General features: G+C 56.3%; 2 protein-coding genes across 14 annotated transcripts in view; one reads left to right on the top strand and one right to left on the bottom strand.

Moving 5' to 3' along the window:
- IFT140 (intraflagellar transport 140) overlaps nucleotides 1-13,111 on the bottom strand; it is a 71,983-nt gene extending 58,872 nt beyond the window's left edge. For 5 of the 10 annotated variants that reach the window (XR_006212696.1, XM_042972438.1, XM_042972447.1 and 2 more), the window contains exons 1-7: nucleotides 12,832-12,996; nucleotides 12,294-12,360; nucleotides 8,787-8,964; nucleotides 7,028-7,249; nucleotides 2,822-2,943; nucleotides 2,564-2,706; nucleotides 836-1,011 (exon numbers count right to left, since the gene is read on the bottom strand). Coding sequence is in view for 9 of the 10 variants with exons in the window: in XM_042972438.1 (XP_042828372.1) it covers nucleotides 836-1,011; nucleotides 2,564-2,706; nucleotides 2,822-2,943; nucleotides 7,028-7,249; nucleotides 8,787-8,933 (810 nt within the window). In the remaining variant the exon portion in view is untranslated. The other 5 variants (XM_042972443.1, XM_042972440.1, XM_042972441.1 and 2 more) reach the window with 5 other exon arrangements.
- Nucleotides 13,112-14,730: 1,619 nt separating this feature from the next.
- CRAMP1 (cramped chromatin regulator homolog 1) overlaps nucleotides 14,731-20,999 on the top strand; it is a 57,210-nt gene continuing 50,941 nt past the window's right edge. For 3 of the 4 annotated variants that reach the window (XR_006212688.1, XR_006212689.1, XM_042972394.1), the window contains exon 1: nucleotides 17,055-17,504. Coding sequence is in view for 2 of the 4 variants with exons in the window: in XM_042972394.1 (XP_042828328.1) it covers nucleotides 17,066-17,504 (439 nt within the window). In the remaining 2 variants the exon portion in view is untranslated. Of the gene's footprint in view, nucleotides 15,020-17,054; nucleotides 17,505-20,999 lie in introns of those variants that run through there. The other variant, XM_042972395.1, reaches the window with a different exon arrangement.

Genomic DNA, 20,999 nt, shown 5'->3' with positions numbered 1-20,999 from the left:
CTCTGTGGTATGTTAAATGGCTAACGACTGTGGCTTCCGCACATGGTGCACGGTGAGCGTGTTTCTAGAGCAACTACCAAGGCGAGCCCCGTTCAGACATGGCCACACGCTCTCGGGCAGGTGTCGTGACCCCGTTCTGCCCGGGCCCCCCGGCCAGTGAGAGGCTCACGGGGATCTGGACCCAGGTCCACATAACTCAGGACCCTATTTTCCACTGCTGTGCCAGGGGCACCTAAGTAATTGTGTAAACACCTATTCACAAGAAATCAATCAGCTCGGTAACCTACAGGATCATCTTCAGGAGAAGTTCAGAATTCTCTCAGGAACATGGATTCAGCTGGTACAAACCAGGGGACTGGCCAGAGGCAGGGTGGACCAGCCCTCGCTGAGCGGCAGGCCGAGAGCAGTGGCCAACATGGGGCTGAGACACCTGCTCCAGGCCTCGCTGGATCTCGGCAGCCCCACAGCTGGACGTGTGCTGCCCAGGAGGGCGACTGGCACGCCTTCGGGCAAAACAGGGCACGTGTAGAGGAGGGGGGGCAGTGGCAGCTGTGACGGAGGGAAGTGAGGGCCCCATCTGCACAAGGGTGGGAAGCAGGACGTTGTCCCCCATCCCGTTCCCACCGTGAAGGTCAACTGAGCTGCTGCTGCGGGGTGAGCAGTTGTCCCTAGTCAGAGCCGGGTGTCCAGGCTGCGAGCTGGCCGCCCTCTCCCGCCCCCACCCGTCGGCGGATTCCCGCAAAGCTCCTGGGAACAGAGTCACCTTCGTGACAGTCCTGGACGGCGGCGCTTAGGTCGGGTGAAGCCCAGCCCGGCCGCCCTGCTGCCCGCCTACCTTCATCACTTCCTCTGCTTCGCCCGCGGGCCTCACCACGAACAGGGACAGCAGCAGGCTCCGCGTGACCACCACCAGGGCCTCCCTCCTCTCCAGGTAGAAGAGCGCCTGCACCGAGCTGTCCGTGGACGCTGCCTCGGTGGTCTTGCCTTTCTCGTCCACATAGTGCACCGTCCCTAAGGGAAAAGGGGTCAGTCCAGGTGGGGGGCACTCGCCGGCGGTCCCTGTAGCTACTTAGGTACGTTTGCAAAGCATAAACACGTCCATTATAAAACTTTACAAACCAAACGTTGAAAAACCGTCTGCACATAGACTCCCCGGCCATCTCTGAAATAAGCTTCACTTCTCAGCCCTGCCCATCTGCCGGGTGGCCTCGAAACTCTCTGTTCCCCCTGATGTGCTGACATTAGGTGCACATCCCTCACCCAGACGCCGAGACCTGGAGCCACGGCCCTCCCGTAGCCGCATGCGTTCTCCCGACCCAGAGGCCCTCCCTCCCCTGCTCTGCCCGGCCTGCCAGCCCCTCCTCAGCCTTCTGAGTCGGTGGGGAGCCTCCGGTGAGTGCCCGCCAAGCAGCCCTGTCTGCTGCCCTCAGGAGCCTCCTCGCCCTCGCCGTCTGCTCTCATCTGCTTCCAAGGATAACGTGACTTCCCGTTCAACCTACAAGTTCAAGGTTGTGCCGAGGCCCGCGGTCAGCACGACGTCACCGTGCCGGCACCGCCTCAGCAAGCATCTGTGGCAGGCTTGGTGACACCCACACGTGTTCACTCAGCTGACGTGTCCCGCGAGCTCGCAGGCAGGGGTCTGACTGCCCAGGGTGACCCTCCCGAGGCCCACAGCTCCTGTGGGAGGGGCAGGCCTGACCCTTCCAGAGCCAGGCTTGTCCCCACCGCACACCCCTGCCCACTGGGCCTTCTTCCCACATCATCTCCTCGACTCCCTGCTAAGGGGGCCTTGGCGCTGGCCTCTTCCTCCCGGCACTGCCCACGGCTCTGTACCCACGCCTGGCCCTCTGGACCTCCTCCAAGTCCCCTCCATCAGCTGTCTCTTTTTACCTCCAGAAACAAGCGGTATCTCTACCTTAACAAGGGCAAAGCCCAGCCCTGGCAGCTGCCCTCTGCTCTCTTCTTCCCGTCAAGGCTGAGCTGCGCGGGGGCCCGCCCTGTGGAAGCCGTCGTGAGCCCCCCTTCCCTGCTCTCGCTCCTGCAGCATGCACACTCGTGTGTCCCCTGACTGTAACCCCTCTTCTTTGCCTGCACCCCATACCGCACTCATCTGCTGCCGCGGGTGCCTGTGTCCCTGCTCACACTGAGGAGTCAGGACCCAGACAGACGGTGCCCCCGCCCGTCCTGCCCTGTCACACTCCCTCCCCAGAGCTCAGGTCAGGGCGCTTCCGGGCCACACAGACTGGACAACAAGAGGGCAGCACCGTCCCCCTGCCTGGAGCTGCACACAGGAGCAGCTGGGGCGGGCGGAGGTACCAACGGGGCCTTGTCCTGAGAGCCCTTCAAACACAAGCCGAGCCCATCCGCCTCCATCAGGACCAGGTGAGGGCCTTCTCTGAACGCTGGGTCAGTGATGGCCGAGAGCTGCTGACGCGTCACTCTAAGGCTGGCACACACACAGGCTACTGCTTTTTTATGCAGAGACATCACCTCTTTGTTCACAGTCCCTACCAGACGCCCCTAAACGCTTCAATGTCCTAGAATCCCCACCTAAGATTCTCACCATCCATCAGGCTGACAAAGAACGACAGTCCCTCTTGAGAGCCCATTTTCAGGAGACTCCCAAAGCTGCTTTTCCTCCAGTTAAACATGTCCAGGGCTCGCTCATCGCCACTCACAGCCGCCTTCGCCAGCTGAATGAGGTCCCTTTGGAAGGCAGACACGACAGGAAGTCAGAGTCCCAGAGGTTCCTTACAGGAAGGCGTGGTCACTGCAGATGTGCCCGCAGCCCACCCCGCACCAGCCCCACGCTCTTACTCACTCGCCAGGAGCGGGGAGCCGGAAGATGCAGTGGGTTAGGTGTTTTCCGTAGTCGTGCTTCAGCAGAGGAGGCCCTTGTACCCGACCCCTTTGGTCCAACCTCCACAAGAGCAGGACGCCAAGCTGGAAAACCCAACACCGCGTGAAGGAGACACAATCTTACGGTGACTGGTGGGAGTGTTACGCGGCGCGAGAGAATAAACGCCGATTCCTTTTACGACAAGTCACAAAACCGTTATGTGTGCGCAGTGAACGTGGGAGGAACAGGAGCCTTCCGTGTGCCCTCTGCCACCCTCACTCCCCCAGATAACACCTGCCACACAGCCAGCTTTCAAAACTCAATTTTTGAGTAGACTCAGATTTACGAAAAGCGGTAGAGGTCATTCAGAGAAGTCCCGTTCTCCACCCCTCACTTCTGTGAGCAGACCTTACTTAGCATAGTGTGTTTCCCAGATTTAACAAGCCGACACTGACATACTGTATTGACTAGGGTCGTGCTTTATTCACACTTACTTTCTCCCTGGGTCCCCCCCTCCCCCACCAGGAGCCACAGGACATTTGGGCGTCACGTCCCCTTAGGCTCCTCTGGGCCGGGACAGTGTCTCTGACCCCCCCAGCTTGCAGGACTGGTCAGGGATGATGTGGGGCGTCCCTCCGTCGGGACCCGTCTGACGCTTTTCTCACGACTGGGCTGGGTTGTAGGTTCGGGGAGAAGGCCACGGAGATCGCGCGCCCTTCTCGTCACGTCACGTCACATCACACGGGTGATCGGTGCCACTGACGAGCCTCATCTGTGCCACTGCTGACCCTCCCCGCCCGGTGAGGTCCCTTGGGTGACCTTGTCCACGGTGAAGTCTTTGCTTCTCCCCCCTCTCCGTCCCGTACTATTTGGAACGAAGTCACCCGCTTGAGTGTGGACCATCTACATAATCGCTTGGGTTCTTCAGGACGAGAGATTTGTCTCTTCTCCACCACTCACTAATTACTACATCACGGGTTCACACCCCTGTTTATGTCACAGACGGTGACTTTCCGCTTTGGGTTACAATCCAGCACCACTTGGTTCACTTTCGAGCTCCAGCTTCGGCCACCGGGAGGTCTTTCGTTAGCTCCTGCGTCCCTCTGACCCACCCCGGACCGCGGGATCTGCGAGCACTTCCCTTACTTGCTGGCTCTCCAGATCCTCTGGGCTCAGGGCCCGGCCCCAGTCCTGGGATCAGCCATCTTCCCAGGAAACCACCACCTGGGGACAGGCGTACTACATGTGCAATTTTTAAGTCATCGAGCTCTCAAGCTTAGGGTGCTCATGAGCGCGAGAGGTCGGGTGGGAAAACGGTGCCATCGGGACCGGGCCAGGAGGCCTCTGTGGCTGCGGAGGCATGCTGAGCTTTGCCAAACGGCACTACTTCCGTAGAATCCGTCAGCAAGGAGGCCCACGCAGCTGTCAGGGCACATCTCCCGCTCGAGGAGGCTGCCACACACTCTTCTTCCCATCCTTTGTTCTCTCAGCGTGCCCCCGATCGTCCCGCAGGCCCGAGAGCACTATATCATCGTAAACGGGAAAGTGCTTTCCAGATACAGATGGCCCTCGAACAACCCGGGTCTCGACGTGGGTCCTTTATAGGTGGACTTTCAGGGTATGGTGCCGTAAACGTATCTTCTCTTCCGTGTGAGTTTTTTGCAGTTTTCTTTATTCCAGCCTACTTTATGGTAAGCACGCAGTATGTGATACACCCGGCGCGTAAAACGTTGTTATTCGACTGTTATGTTACTGGCCAGGCTTTGGGTCAACAAAGGCTGTTAGCAGGTAAGCTTCTGGGGAGTCAAAGTTATACTCAGATCTCTGACTGGGAGAGGCTTGATGCCCCTAACTCCCAGGTGGTTCCAGGATCAGCTGTAGTGTCGGCCTTAAAAGGCAACTTACACACAAAGTCTCTCAGCAAAGCCCCCTCGGGTTTCTGGGTAACCGGGTACCAGACCGGAGGCAACACCTGAGCTGCCTGGTCTCCCTTGTGGCGACAACATTCATCGCAGTTTTATACACTCTAGACACAAGTCACCTCGGAAGACAAGAAACTCAGCCCCACGCACGAGCAAGAGTCTAATGTATGAGACGAAAGTGCAGTCAGTGTGTTGACACGTGAGTGTCGGGACATACCATCACTTCACGTGACCAGTGACACATTAGGACCCACGGCACCCTGACTGATAACAAATATGTCCTCGCTCATTCAGAGGACCAAACGTTCCCTCACCACTGGTTCATGGAACCTCCCGTAAGAAGGGCCACAGATATGTCTCCGCTCACGTTAACGAAGGTGACTTTGGGTCTCTGCCCAGGGGCGGGGTGGCTGCCGGGAGGACCCACCACTGGTCAGAGGGCTCCAGCGAGGCCTCCATAACCGCCCAGGACTGCGATCGCAGGCCTCCGGGCAGGGAGGGGTGGGGGGAGTGGCACCCGATGAGGACTCGAGGACTCGGGAGCTCTGCGCCCTCCCGGGACGTGCCCTATGCATCTCTTCATCTGGCTGCTGCCTCGTGTCCTTTATCACATCCTTCCACACACCGCTAAGCGCGAGTACGTGGTTCTCTGGCCTCTGGGAGCCGCTCTAACCGGCTGCAAGAGCCCGAGGAGGACCCTCCACTCTGTGGCCTGTGGCGGGAGCACGGGTGGGGGTGGGGGTGCGGGATGGAGGCCGTGACCCGTGGGACCTGGCGCTGTCTCTAGGTGCACGGTGTCAGAACGGAGTTGAATTCTGGGCACCCCGTGCACGAGGACTACTTAGTGTTCAGTGTTGGGGAACCCTGTTCCCCACCCCTGCTGGCACTGGCTCAGGGAACCAGCAAGGCTCCCCGCATTGCTACCTGTCACCTAACTGCCACCCCCCGCCAAGCACAAGTCTATACTGAGGGACAGTCTACAAAATAACCTGTCTGGACTCCTCTGTTTGGTGATGTCACCAAAGACCAAAAACAAGAGAAGAAAGGAAAGAGGAGACCAGGGAACCGTTCGTGATTCAGGGAAACCAAAGAGAAGGGACAGCCAAACGCAGCGTGTGGTCCTTGGCCACATTCTGGGTTAGGACAACACCCGCCGTGGACGGGACAGGACGGGACAGCCCGAGAGGGCACCGCCTCAGCGCGCGCCTTCCTCAGCGCGAGTGCCACACACATGGCAGCTGTGTACAAGTCCTTGTCCTCAAGACATCAACGCCAGAGGACCTGGGGTGAAGTGTGATCTCTGCGACAAATTCTCAAGTATTCAGGGGAAAAGATAGAGAGAGAAAGCAGACGTGTCAAAATGGAACAACTAGAGAAGTTACGTGAAGGGTACACGGTGCTCCTCGGGCTAGTCTTTCAACTCCTTTAATAGCTTGAAATTTTTCAGAAGTGGCAACGGGACAGAATGCGTCGGTATGTGCTGCTGTGAATCGGAAGAAACGGGAGAAGCTTCGGGAAGCTGTGGGCGCTGGAGGGCGGGGTGGAGGGGAGCGGAGTGCATGGGGTTGCACGGTCTTGTCACGGTAGAGACCTTTTCATAGTCTGTGGACTTTGACACACGTGAACGTATTACCTTGCCCCAGGGAAATGAATGACCTCAGTGTAAAATTTCTGCCACACGTCTGTGAATCGAATTAGGTATAGATGCTGGTTCTCAGCCTGGGAACACTTACTTAGCATTTTCGGCTGATAACTCTGTGTTGTGGGAAGTTTCTCGGGTCTTCACCCACTAGATGCCGGTAGACGGCCCTCCAGCCACTCTGACAGCAAAAACATTCTGCCAAGTGTCCCCCGGGGGCAAAGTGAGCTCCATGAGGAAGCCCTGAGCTAGACAATTAGGACCAGGGCCTCCCAGGCAACGAAGGAGTGTGCTCAGGGAACCTGCTGATTCGGGGGTGGGAGGTGGGGGGAGCATAAAAGTGACAGTACCTGTAACAGTCACCTCACCTTGATGAACATAAGTTTCCTAGAAAAGTTCACTTAAAAAATTACAGACACGCTTCTGCCAGAGTATGATGGTAGGACGAAATTTTCAAACCTTACTTTCAGTATAAAACAGATTCTGCCATGACATCCAACAAGGTCAAGTGAATTCAGCAACCACTATGTCTCAAATTCTGACCTTTAACACTCTTCCCCACTTGCACTCTAACAGCACCGACGGGGATGCAGCGATCCGAAATCAGTGACAACCACGTCTGCTTACCCTGTCCCCCGACACAAGGCAGTTCCCGTTGGGGCTCCACTTGAGGACGGTGATGTCGCTGGTGTGGGTCGGGGGGACCGCATGCTGCTCCTTGTCCTGCTTATTAAACACTGTCACTTCTCCGGTCTCCCAGCCAACAGCCAGGATCATTCGCGTCGGATGCCAGCACAAGGAAGTGACCCGGAACGACCTCTCGATATGCGTATCGGGCGCATGCTCACCCTACAACGGACAAGAGGTAAATCCCACGTGGTGAAGGGAGACAGCTACTCTGGAACTTCTGGCTGATCAATGAAATCGGTATCAGCTAGAGGATATAAGGAGCTGTTTATAAAGGAAATGTTCTACTTAATTTTCATAGAAACACCAATCTTACCCTTGGCTATGAAGGCATAGAATTAAGACTCAACTGACCACGCTGACCAGGTTATCAAGGCATATGATCTCATACCTCATACTCACAACGGCTTGGTTGCTAGCTAGCATTTCAATGGGTTCCAATAAAACTTTATTTACAAAAATAAGCACTAGGCCCGGAGGTCAAGTCCGTTGACCCCAAGGTTCTATAAGTGCGGGCTCTTTTTTTTTTTTTAAGTTTTTTAATGTTTATTTATTATTTTGAGAGAGACAGAGACAGAGTGCAAGCGGGGGAGTGTCACCAACCCTGACACGGGGCTTGAACTCATGGACGGCGAGATCATGACCTGAGCTGAAGTCGGACGCTCAACCGACTGAGCCACCCAGGCACCCTGAGTGCAGGCTCTTGGGTGACCCCAGGAGCCTTTCCAGGGTCTGCAATGCCAAAGTTATTTGCGGCCCCTCTCACCTCCAGGCTGTTTTCCAGGAGCGGGGGACCTCAGATAGGACCCAGAAGCACGCAGACATCACTAATGACCTTCGCCGCTCCAGTGAAGGTGCGGTGGGACTTCAGAGGGTTGCAGCGGGAAGGGAAACGTGATTGTCTTTGTGACACGTGAGGGGTGTCGTGCACGGAGAGCAGTGGGGAGCAGGGGGTGGGGGGGGCTTCTACAAAGCTCTCGAAGAGCCATCCCAGAAAGAGATGTGCTGAAGTCCTGACCCGGTACCTGTGCCACGACCTTATTTGGAAATAGAGTCTCTGCACATGATCAGGTTAAGAAAAGGTCATTAGAATGGGCCCGAAGCCAATGGCTGGTGTCCTTACAAGTAGGGGAAAGAGACACAGACACACATGATGGCAGTGGAGCGATGTGGGTACAAGCAGAGGCGGCCGCCGGAAGCCAGGATGAGGGCTGGCACGGTCCTCCTCTCCCAGAGTCTTCGGGGACAGCGTGGCCCTGAGGAGCCCTCATTTCAGACTGTGGCCTCCGGACTCTGAGAGGACAGATTTGTTTTAAGCCACTCAGCTCACGGGGATTCGTTATGGCGGCCACAGGACACCAGCAGAGTTTCCGATGGCCAACGTGGCCAACAGGAGACTGGACCGGGACGCACAGATGCACAGAGGGTTTGGCTCTGGTCAGAGGCCACAGGCTGACTGTGGAATCTGCTAGACACTCCTAACCATGTCCCCAACCTAAGTGCCGGGGCTGAGAGAACTGTCCACACTGAAGGGCTTTTATAATATTGGGAGTTTGAACCCCAGGAAAACGTGATACACACACACACACCCCACATTCCACACACTCCCCCACACCCGTGTGCACACATATACGTGAGAACGAAGAGGAGACAACAGCCAGAGCTCGGGGAGTCAGCATTGTGGCTTCTTACTACTCACTTGTTCCAGGTATACATCCACGCTGCCTCCTGAGGTCGGGCTGACGGAGGCAACTGCCAGGAACGGATGCACAGGGTGCCAGTGGATGTGGGAAGGAGACCCAACGGAGTCCGGGGCTTCCACTCGGTGGTCAAAATAGAGGGCCATGATGACACTCAGACCAAGTCAGGGCTCAAACCTGCGTGGGAAAGATGGCCAAGTCCTGTTGGTTTTGAACAAAACAAAGACAGTGACCATACAAGGAACCGGGAAGGACAAGCATCATGAAGCCAACATCGGAACATGATGCAACTGACAAAGGCCCCTTAAGACCATGCAGGCAACTTTATGTGGAAGAGAACTCTAACAGGGGGAAAGCGTACAATAAGCAAGAAATTGGACCCGGAATGATCCAGGCACGACGGAAAGAATAAAACACTGCCATCAAAACAATAAAGTAAAGCCCAGCAGGCTAGACGACATCTTTATTCCAATCATAAGGAGGACAATTTGCATTTCCATAGCTGCCCTTTGAGCAAAAATCCCCAGCCAAATAGAAGTGAAACTGCTTCACAGAAATATATAGAAAAACCTAGTATTTGATTTGCTATAAAGCCTGAAGACCACGGCTGTCTTCAACATCAGACTCTCAGGTAGTAGAAAGCAAGAGGGTTCCTTTGTTAGAGAATCGAGAAAACGAAGCCACGGCAACAGCAGGGACGGTGAACTTGATTCGTTCTCCGGACTTAACGTCTTTCTTTCCCAGAAAAGATTTGCGTACTGCCCTGCGCAGCAGGGTGGGACGGTGCGTGACTGGCCAGTCCCGCTGCCCACTTCTCACACCCTCGAGTCAGTTTGGGGCAGCTAACTGGCAGATAAGACAATATTTGCAGGTTCGTGTGCTATCATTTAAAAGTATTCAACGTCATGCCCGTTAGAATGGCCGTTATCAGATAAAGAAGATGTGGTTTACATAGAAGACGTACTGCTTGGCAATGAGAAAGAATGAAATGCTGCCATTTGCAACAACGTGGATGGAATGGAGGGTATTAAGCTGAGTGAAATAAGTCAGTCAAAGATATCACAGGCTCTCCCTCATATGTGGAACTTGAGAAACTTAAGATCATGGGGGAAGGGAAGGGGAAAAAACAGTTTCAAACAGACAGGGAGACGAACCATAAGAGACTCTTAAATACAGAGAACAAGCTGAGTGTTGATGGGGGAGCGGGGGGGAAGGGGAACATGGGTGATAGGCAGCGAGGAGGGCACTTGTTGGGATGAGCGCTGAGTGTTGTACGTAAGCGATGAATCACGGGAATCTACCCCCAAAACCAAGAGCGCCCCGTATACACTGTATGTCAGCTAACGCAGCAATAAATTGTATTTTTAAAAAAATGGCTGTTAACCAGAAAGATAGAAAATAACTCTTGGCACTGCCGGTGGGGGTGCGAACTGGTGCAGACGCTGTGGAAGACGGTATGGTGGTTCCTGAAAACTCAAACACAGAAGGACCATGTGGTTCAGCGGCTCCACCTCTGGGTGTACACCCGGAAGACTGAAAGCAGGGGGTCGGGTACATCCTTGTACACGTACGTTCACAGCAGCACTATTCACAGTAGTCAGAAAGACGGAACAACCACTGTCTCTTGGCAGATGAGTGGAGAAACACAATATGGTGCACATACAGAACACAGAATGAACCAGCCTTGAGATTCTGACATGTCACGATATCGATGAACATAGGAGACGTTACGTTCCGCTCAGCGAAATAAGCCAATCACAGAAGATCGAATGCGGTGTGTTTCTACCTCTGGGAGGGACCTAGCATAGTCACAAAGAGACAGAAAGTGAAAGGGTGGGTACCGGGGCCTGTAGCGCTGGGGAATGGGGAGCTAGTGTTTAATGGAGAGAGGATTCCTGTTTGGGAAGATGAAGAATACTGAAGAGGGTTGGTGGGGATGGTTACACCACACGGCAATGTGCTTAATGTCACCGGTTGTATACACGCAAATAATTAAAATGATAGATTTTATATTACGTATATTTAGCCACAACAAAAAAAATGGTGTTAAAAAAAAAAATGAATGCTGCGACGTTCTATCATCGGAGTGGAGAATGGACTACGTCATTTGCTTTAGCAGCAACAATAATTCTATCAGAGGAAGCCTCGAAGTCTCAAGCTTGGATTTAGAGAAGGAAACCCATTTCAGGAAGAAGCTAAATGCACGAAGGTACAAATGAACAGTCACATATCAAACGTTCCCCTTTTTCTTCTGAGTATATACTGAGTCCGAAACACACGCACACTTTCTGAGGTGGTGTTCTCACTGCCATGGAGTAAGGAACACATGCTGGGGGCTGCTGGTGGAGAAGGGAGGCAGGGGCGGGAGGCGTGGGGGGCCGGAGTCAGGGGAAGGGGCAGGATCCAGAGACCTCTCCCCCCCCCCCCCATCACAAAGGGGACATCCACTCTGGACGGGGCTCCGACTGTCCTTATGCGCTTTCAAATGAAGTCAGTACAACGGAAAAAAAACCGCATAAAAATCTGGGCGTTTAAACGAAAGGAAACGTTTGCGTTAAAGCAAAGGAAAGCTTTTGAGTTTTCATGTGTCGCAGCCAACCAAGGGTGGAAATTTGGGGCTACGACAAATTTGTACTCGTGTTTAACAAGTTTACTTGGTGAAAATATTGCTCTGAAAAATAAGTCATGTTAATTTTGTTAGACTGAAGGAAGAGTTACCACAGCACTTGAGGTGAAACCTGGTTTCCCCTGTATTTTTTGTCTCAAACATCGCTGTGGAATAAGCATGGGTGCTCACAGGTTTTATTTTTTTAACGTTTTGTTTATTTTTGACCCAGAGAGAGAGACAGCATGAGCCGGGTAGGGGCAGACAGAGAGGGAGACACAGAATCCCAAGCAGGCCCCAGGCTCTGAGCTGTCGGCACAGAGCGCGATGCGGGGCTCGAACCCAGGAACCGTGAGATCATGACCCGAGCCCAAGTCAGCTTAAGCCACCCAGGCGGCCCACTCTCAGGTCTTTAAACTACTTTTTCCTGCCTGGGACTTCCTGGGAGACTCCCTCCCCCACACTCCACCTTTGGATATTCAGAAGCCCCAGCCCTCTCTGACTTCACTACCAGGTTGTTCTAGGCTTCTCTCCAGCGTCCCCACACAGGCTGGTCCTTCATTGCAAAGTCCTTCAGACTTCATTGCAAATGTGTGCTTGACTGACTTCTCTACCTGCTGCAGGTGGGAGTCCCTGGCTGCACCCCAGCCCTGAGAACAGCACCCCCTCCAGGCGAATACGATGAAGATATTGATTAGCAAGGGAAGATGCTCTTGCTGGTTTATTGCAAACAGCGGCCAAGGTGGGTGAGTCCGTTTTTACCCAGTGTGATGGATTGCTCACCATTCCTTGTACCTGCGTTTCAACGTTTTTCCACCACGAAGAAGTATTATCTGCATAATCATAAACAAAAGCTACCAGAGTAAACACAAGAAGAGGTGACTAACGACATTATCCTTACCTAACGACACCGATCAGTGGCATCAGTTCGCAAACAAGCGCACTTCCTTTCCTTAAACTCAGGGCCTCTAGAATAACAAAAAAGTGGCAAATGTACAAACTTTGAGGAAAAGAAGCAAATTCCGTTAGTTCTAAGCGATTTGCTCCTGTCCGACGCCAGTCCCTGCCGCGGACCACCGCCTCGGGGCGCCCGGCTCAGCTGAGGGTTCGGGGTGCGCAGGCGGACTGAGCAGCGAGGGGGGACGGGGGGAGGCTCTGGGGGGCGGCGGCAGAATGCAGGGGCGCGGGCACTCGCGGCCACCCAGCCGGCGCCCCCTCACCGCAGACGGTTCAGGGTCACAGCCGCAGGCCTTGCACGCGAGGGCCGACCGGCCGCGCATAGGGGCGGTTTTTTAACCCCCACCCCGTACCGCGGGGGTCCCGGGAGCCCTGCCGGCGTCGACCGCCTCCCCTCCCGAGCCCCGCCGGGGGCTCGTCCCGCCCCGCGGCCCTCGGTGGAGCCCGGACTGCGCCCGCTGTGGCCATCATCGCGTGCTGACCTCGGACGCCGCGCCCAGCTCCCGCCGACCCCGACCCGACCCGCTCGGCCGAGGCCCGGTTTCCGGAGGAAAATGGCCCGGGGGTCCGCGGGACCGGGGTCTGGCCCGGCTCGTCATCGCTCCGCTCCCCCGCCCCAGACCGCCACGGAGCCCCTACCCGGCGGCTCGCAGCCCTCGCCCTTCGACCCCACTCACCTCCGCCGAGCCGCAGCGCGTTGCCCGGACAACGGCTGCGCGCGGAACGCGGAAACTGCCGAACGTGAGAGCGGCGGAAGCCGAGGCCACCCGAAGCGCCTCGAGAGGCCGGAAAGAGCCGAATACGGTCGAGAGTGTTCGTGAGGCGCCAAGGGCAAGAGTCCCTGGCGGGTCCCCGCCGGCGGCCAGCTCCGCGGTCCCGCGGGGCATTTTGTCCCCGTCGCAGTTTACAACCAACAACGCCAGCTCAGAAAGGGGAGCTAGGAGGCCAGCATTTGCCTGTGCTGCGCAGAGAAGGGAAGCGGGTGACATTTTTATAGGTGTGATGAGGATGCAAAGCCTGTTGGGACCGGCTCCTGCAGTTACACCTTAATAAACGGGTTGGTCAGCTGACAGCGTGGAGGAGAAACGGAACGCCATCTTCCTTAAGATTCTCTTCGGTTCATCTTCTTCGGTCTTTGGGACCGCACACCGTTTGCTGGGCTCTACTTTGTCTCATCTCAAGGAGGAGGGTGTGGTTCAAGAGGATTTCTGAGCAAAGCCGATTGATTCGACGTAATACTTGATGTGCATGCAACGCTTTGGGGGCCGTATGGACTCCTTTGGCGAGAAAATGGTAGCCAAGGGTACCCATGGCTTCATCCCATTAGAAACCAATGTGACTCGTGGCGGCAGATTGCATTCCCAAAGGCACTAGAACGTGCGCCCTGGCCTTTTCGGTCAGGCGTGCTTAAACTTGGAAATTAACTTTGAACAACACAGCAAAGTCATGTCGTTAAAGGGAAAAAAATGTTGCTACAGCAAAGAAGTCCACATTAAGTGAAAAAAATAAAAGGAAAATGCAGATACTACTGGATCCGACAGGATAGGTGCTGGATCACATAGGTACAAGGAATATGCCGTTTTTAAAGACCTCATTTTCAGAAACAAAAACCCTGACATGAGACACTTTAGGTTTAAGGTGTACTGCGTGTTACTTTGATGCATTCATGTTATGTGGCGGCTGTAGCGACATCGGTCATATGACGTAACTAAGTACAATATTATCGTCTGCATCCGTCTTATTGTGCATTAGAGCTCTATGACTCATACGCTGCTCCTTCCAGGTTTTTACCCTCGAACACCACCCCGCTTTATCCTCTCTTCCGTAAGAAACGCGAGAATTTAGAACACACTCCTTTATCGCCATGACGAAGAAATATGACCCACGTGCCCAGCGCCATCCACTGCACTAAGAATCTTCAAAAGCACACACTCGATCTAATAAAGGGCATCTTTATCTCACTCAGTTGCATTTGTATACTTTGTCGTCAAAAACCCGGTTCGCGCCGGATTCAAGACTCTGAGCTGAGGCGGCGTTTACTTCTCACGCATCCGTCAACACAGCTCCGGCCAATCACAGCCAGGGCGCTGGCCCTATTGGCTGTCTATCCGCCAATCCGGAGAGACGCATTGGCCCGCACGGCCGCGAGGCCGGCGTCACAACACTACCAGCGTCGCAGGCCCGCCCCGCGCCCCCTCCCAGCGTCCGTACGTGCAAGCGCGCGCGCCCGCTGCTGGCCAATGGCAGCGCCCCTAGGGGGGCGCGCCCGCTGGAAACTCGGGCGTGCTCGTCCCCGCGCGCGTCGCCCCGCCCTGCCCCGCCCCGCGCGCCGTCCGTCCCGCCCCGCCCCGCGCGCAGTGCCCGCCGTCTCCGCCGGCTGCCGTAGCCGGAACTGCTGCTGAGCGCGGCGGGCCGGGCCTCCGGGAGCTGAGAGGCGGCAGCACCCGCGCCCGCAGCCTCGTCAGCCGCTCGCCTGCCGCGGAGGGGACGTGCCGGGGCGAGGGTCCCCGGGCAACTGCTTCCGAGGCGGGAGGACCACATCGACGTCGCGGCTTCTGTGCAGCGGGCTCTCGGGGGCCGGGGCTGCCCGGCCCGGCCGGTTCTGCGGGCGCCCGGGAGGCCCCCGGGGAGCCCGCGAAGCCAGGCCGCTGCGAGGCGTTGATGAAGAAGGTGACCGGGGGCCGGGGTTCGGGAGGGGTGGGCCGCCCCGACCGCCTGTCATGGCGAGGCCCGGGCCCCAGGTGGAGCGGGGCTGCGGGAGAAGCGGCCTGTGCCCTCGCGTCGGTGCTTACGCACGCGGTACTCCGTCGGGGTGGCCCGGCAGAGTCCGGACCGAGGAGTGGCGCGGTGACAGCGCTCTTTGTGTGCAGCCAGAAGTCGGCCCGGGAGGGAGGGTTTTGCTTTTTCCTTCCCGAAGCCTGACAAAACGGTGTCGAGTCGGGATTTTTCGCTTGAGGTGATTCCACCTCTGCGAACGGTCAGGAAGTAGCGTTGGAGGTTTTCGGTCAAAGGATTCCATCCCCGTGGTTTCCTTTTCCTGTAGGGGAAAACTCTGAAATGTGTCAATATCCTTTTGGTTCTGAGAAGCCGTGTCCTTCTGCGTTCAGGTCTTCCCTGTATTCAGCCAGGCACACAGGCAAGTCTGTTGTGTTGTGGCCGGTGTATGCCCTGCGTGGGTCCTGCCTGGCTTGACTGTGGGTAGTTTTGGGGATAAAAGGTCCCTGGGAGTAGGTTTCTCCGCATTATAACCCAGAGAAAGGCCCTTTGGGGTATTCCTAGGTTTCTTAAGTACCAACGATAGGTTGAGAAATAGGTCGCCTTAAGTGCTGTGCAGTGAAGTCCTCTAAAAAGTTTGGGTGTTTGCCCTGTATGGTTTTATTCTTTGGCAGAGGTTTTGTGTTTTTTTTGTATTTGTTTTCTTAACTGTCATTCCTTAAATTCGAGTAATTTGTAAGACCAATTCCAGCAGATGAAAACTGGCACAGATCATTTTGTGACAATACATCGGAGCAGTGGGAGGTGTTACTATGATTTTTTGCTATGATTTTTACTCTTTTCTAAATGTTTCAGTGAGAGACCATTGTCCCTATTCCTGTATTTCACCCATAGCCTGGATGCCTTGCTGTCTTTTCCCTTTTGAACGAAGCGTTTCCATTCTCAGCAGCTTTGTTGAGGATGTCAAACAGTTTGGACATAGCATCATCACCTGTTGAGGAATCTAATTTTCATCTTTCTTGCTTTATCACAGGTACACATTACTGACCCTTTTGGGGCTTATAATGTGATGCTACCTGATCCTGACTCAGTTTTTGAGCGGATCTGCTTCTCGGGCTTGCGCACATTTTTAGGGTCCTCAGTTCTGTGGTTGACATTTCACACTGCAGCCGGTAACAAAGTTAATGCAAGGGTTTTATCAACGGTTGTCGAGAATTTTTACACGACCCCGTCTTCTGCCCATTCTTGCATTTGGATCTGGACGTGTCTGCGGATGTCACGTTCACTGGTGGCTCCAACCTGTTCCATGCCCCAGGCTCCTTTGTTGTAGAAGCATTTTTAATTCGTAAATCTCGGCAGCAGCACACACCTCCCACCCTAGGAAGCAAGATTCCCAGAAACCCCGAGCTTATTATTCTTTACGTGTGTTTTAAAATAAGCAGGCGGACCGGCAGCCGCGGGCCACCATGGAGTCCCCTGTGCACGCAGGCGAGCCCGCGCCTCTCCCGTGGCGGGGTGGATCCGGGCCCCTCGCCCCCGCTCCGGGGCCAACTTTGGGGAGCGGCGTGTGGGGCAGGTGCGCGGGCCCGGAGCCCCGCGCGTTTTGGGGGCGGGGAGGGGTGGGGTCGGGGGCGCGGGCGCCGAGGCTGGGGCGGCTCTGGGAGACGCCGGCGCGCGAGCCGCCCGCCGCGCAGGCCATGAGTCGCGGCCCCACGGGGTAGGTGGCGCGGGGCTCGGCCCCGGGACCCCGGGACCTCCTCCGGGGCCCGCCGTCCCCGGCCCTCCCCGCCCCCACCCCACGACCCCGCCGGCCGGGGCGCCGCGCGGGCAGGGTGGTCCGGCCGCGGGCCCCCGGACCGCCAGCCCCGCCGCCTCCGCGCCTGCCGGCCGCCGTTCGCCGGGGTCGGCGTCGGGGGCCGGGGGCCGGGCCGGGCCGGGCCGGGCGGCGGCGGCGGCGGCGGCGGGCGGCCGGGAGGGGATCGGGAACAAACAACGGCGGCCATGTTGAGAGGGCATCGGTGCGCTAAACTTCTCGGGCAGGCTGCCGGGCGCGCGCCTCACCGGGGTCCCCTCCCCTGCCCCGCCAGGATGACAGTGAAGTTGGGAGACGGCGGCGGCGGCGGCGGGGAGGACGGGCTCAAGCGGCTGGGCAAGCGGTCGGCCGAGGAGGACTCGCTGGAGGGCGAGGGGCCCGGCGGCGGGGACGCGGCCGAGGAGAGCGGCGGCACAAAGAGGGACGCCAGGACCCCCCGGGACGGCGGCGACGGCCCCCCTGCGCCCGCGGGCGGCCCGCAGGCCCCGTCCCCGCCGCCCGCCTGCCCGCAGGACCAGCACCACTTCCTCCGGTCCAGCGTCAGGCCGCAGAGCAAGAGGCTCAGGAAGGACTCGTCGTGCGCCGGGGGGAGCGGCGGCGCCGGCGGCTCGGGGCCGCGAGGAAAAGGTACGGGACCCCCGCTCCTCCAGGGTGTGCTCCGGACCCCGGGGGGGGGGGGTGGCTCAGAGGGACCCCCGCACGCGCTGCCGCTCACTTCAGGTGGCACTGGGCAGGGGACGTGTCCCCTTTCTCCTCCCAAGAGGCTGTTGCTCTCCGTGCTGAAACTCCGGGAAGAGGCAGTGAGTATGCGTTCTGGGCAAGTACAATGGGTTCCTGAGTCTGGGGGGGTTTCCTGGTAAAGCAGCCTCGGTGACCTACGCGGTGGGCTCTTTAAACCTCAGACAATAGTTGGGAGAGGGAAGGCGAAATACCTACCACGTCTCTTTCCTGGACACGAGCTGGTGGACGTACAACAAAGGAGTGGGCTTTTGAAACTCATTTGATAAGAAGCCAAAAGTGACGGATCACAGAGTCTGACTCGGGCCCATCGCTCCCTGCCTCCTGTAGTCTAGGCTCAAAAGTGCTGAGGACACGGGGGTGCAGCCCTTAGACTTTCCACCGGGCGCCACGAAAGGCTGTCCCCTGGGGCAGGAGGTAGTGAGAACATCTGTGGCCTGGGACGTACCTACCATCTGCGGCGTTGGCCCTGCGTTCTGACCCGATGGACGGTAGTGCAGCTTCGCTAGGGTCCCTTCCAGAACCGGGAGGGGAGCCGCGCCGTGGTGCTGCTGCTGCTGTGTTCGTTCTCTGTCGTGTACCGCTTTTCTCTGTAAGAGAGCTGCTCTTAACGTCCTTTTCCTTCGAGGCCGAGTCTGCAGCACATTTACAGGTAGCAAATGGAACAAAGCTCCAATGAGTTTTTCAGGAAAAAAAGCCTTACGTTTAGTTCCTTGGGAAAAGGTAAGTGACATTTGTTAGACGGCCCTGATCGTCTTAAGAAGGAAAGATTTCAGAAACCAACGGAGAAAGAACCCAGTTTGGAGACGTGTGCCAAATGTGTACGATTCAGCGGAGTTCTGCCTTGTCCTCATCTGAGGAGGCCGGCCTCTGAAATCATCCTGGCCTTACCAAATTTTTGGTTTTGGTAGATTGGGTGTAAGCAAAGTTGTAAGTGTGCGGTAATTTGGCACGTTTCAGAAATTAAACCTTGGGTCACATACATTTACGTTGGTGTGAGAGTTGTCAGTTAATTAGGAAAACGTTAATTTGCTTTATTTGTTGTGTAAACCAAATAGCTTTTCCGCTCCTGGTTACAGGTGTGTAAGTCAGCTCAGCCCCTGGGATGCCGTCAATGGTTTGTGGCTTCAGAAGCCCTGGCGGAGCTCAGGGCCTTGCCAACTTGGCCCTCTGACCTTTCGTCTGCTTGTTTGGCTTCTTGAATCTGCCAGAGAGAGGCGCCCACTCCCCTGAGAAACCAGGCACGGCGGTGGCTGCTCACGTGCGACGTGAAAGCCTTTGGTCACCTGTAAATGGCCAGCTGTGCGTCAGGTGCCGCGGCGCTCTGGCTTCGGTGTGTGGTTAGACTCACAGCCGTCAGGTGATGAGGGGAGGTTTGCTTTCGTTTGCCCAGAAGAGCGTGGCTCCGATGGAGAAGGGTCCCTGGAGGAGCCTCACATCACATCATCGGTTCTTGTCCCAGAGTGTGGCTCTGAGTGGCGATCGACTTTCCGTTAGGAAAATGGAAGCTTGTCAGGATATGTGCTTCTTGGGAGCTACGTACTTTCTTATTTTAGCAAGCTGATATTTCCCGGAGTGAGAGTAAAGTCAAACCGTAATGGTGGCTTTTAGGAGAGGAGTAGGAAGCACGTCTGCTTTGCTTCACAGGGAAGGTTGAGCCTGGAGTTTCCTGGTGGGGTCTGTGTTGGCTCCACGCTTCACGGTGCCCCGCCACGTGTCTCGGGAACCTCTGCTTGCTTATCTCCATTAGCAGCCAGCAAAGGTCAGATTCTGACTGTGTGCCCCGTAACCTTTGCAGACACTTCTTAGAGGGGCATCTGTCTTACAGATTGTGGAAATCTCCACCTGGGGTGTGGAGCGCAGATCCAGGGGGAAATGAACAGTCCTAGCGTTTTTTAGTTTTTTCAAAAAATGAGATTTCCGTTCGTCTGGTTGTTGGCGGTTCTTTGGCCGATAGCTTGCAGACAGGCGTGCGAAGCTTGCGGTGAGTGTGGGGGGGACGGTCTTGTGGAGGGAAGGAAGTCCCCCCTGGATTGCTGTCCGCAGTGCTGTTTTCTTGCTCTGTAAGAGGACTGTGTTTTGTCAACTTCAACAAACAGTGACTTTTTTCTAGCACGATCCTGCATTAAATTCTTTTTGAATTCTAAAGGTCAGGATTTAGCACCTAGGTGCCGGGCATCTCGTATCTGTTACTTCAGTGTCAAGTGGGCGCAGAAACAAGTTTGTTGTTTGAATGACGTGCTCCACCTAAGCGGAAGGTAAGCCGCAAACCAAGGATGTGTTTGAGCCTGAAACCCAGAATTCACATATCTGTAAGAACCAGGTCGAGGACACAGAGCTCTCGAGGCTCTTCCGCCTTTGGCCAGTTCGCGATGTGGGTGACTGAGCAAACCTGTCTCTCTCTCGGAGGCTCGGTTTCTTTGTGAACGGGGATAACGCCAGCGTCTGCCTCGGTGCAGTAAATATCACCGCTAAGCCCTGGTGTAAGTCGTTAAGAATCTCCCGACGCCTCTGTTACGGGAAACGTGGATAGTTTTGAGGTTAGGGAGCTAGAGAGGCTGGGCAGGTGGACTTGGGCAGGTGTCACCTGTGGGGAGGGGGAGAGAGAGGTCCCAGGAACGCCCCTGAGCTGCTACCCGCCCTGTCGGGCCAGTTGAGGCGGGTGCAGAGTAGACTCTCGCTTTCCATCGCTGCCCTCCCTCTCCCCTGCTCCCTGCCCGAGACCCTTCCTTCCACCCACCTGCGGGCAGGCTGGTCATGAAAGTGCGGGCTCCACAGTTGGGCTGTGTCACCTGGTTTCTCTGTGCTCGTTCTGGGGGAATCAGCAAATCCCTGTGCAGAACTTAACGTATGTTTTGCACAAACCGTGGGCTACTCATAGCTTCTAGGTGTTTTTAGAAGACATCACGTGAGCTCTGCCACCCCGATGGGGTCAGCCTTTGGGAGACGAATACCATACTGGAAAGAGAGGTGAGCCGGCAGTCAGGAGACCCAGGTTCTACTCCCGGAGCTGCTGTGGGGCCGGTTCGGCTGTGGGACAAACGGAGGTCCCTTCAGCGGCCCAAACGTTAGGTTCTTTACTTTCCGAATGGGTCGGCTGAGATAGTGGCGAAAGCCATGTTAAGGTAACGTTGAGGGATGAAGGGGTCAGCTTGCAGTCTGGACGTGGGTCCTCTGTGTTTTAAGAGAGCATTCTGGAAGGTAGGTTCTGTGAAGTCGGTGGAGCTCTGTGTGTGTGGGCCTCTGGGAGAGCCCTGCGCAGGGCGTGGTCAGAGTGCGCCCCTCCCCCCGGGGCCTTTCTGTCCGGCGGCACCGGCGCTTTGCTCCTCATCTGCTCCGGTCGCTCGTGTTGTCGCTTCTCGGGCTCTTGGGCCAGGCCCCAGG

The sequence above is a fragment of the Panthera tigris genome, chromosome E3 (assembly GCF_018350195.1).
Source record: "Panthera tigris isolate Pti1 chromosome E3, P.tigris_Pti1_mat1.1, whole genome shotgun sequence".
NCBI lineage: Eukaryota > Metazoa > Chordata > Mammalia > Carnivora > Felidae > Panthera > Panthera tigris.
The sequence above is the reverse complement of the archived record's forward strand: the minus strand, read 5'-3'. Positions and strand labels throughout refer to the sequence as shown.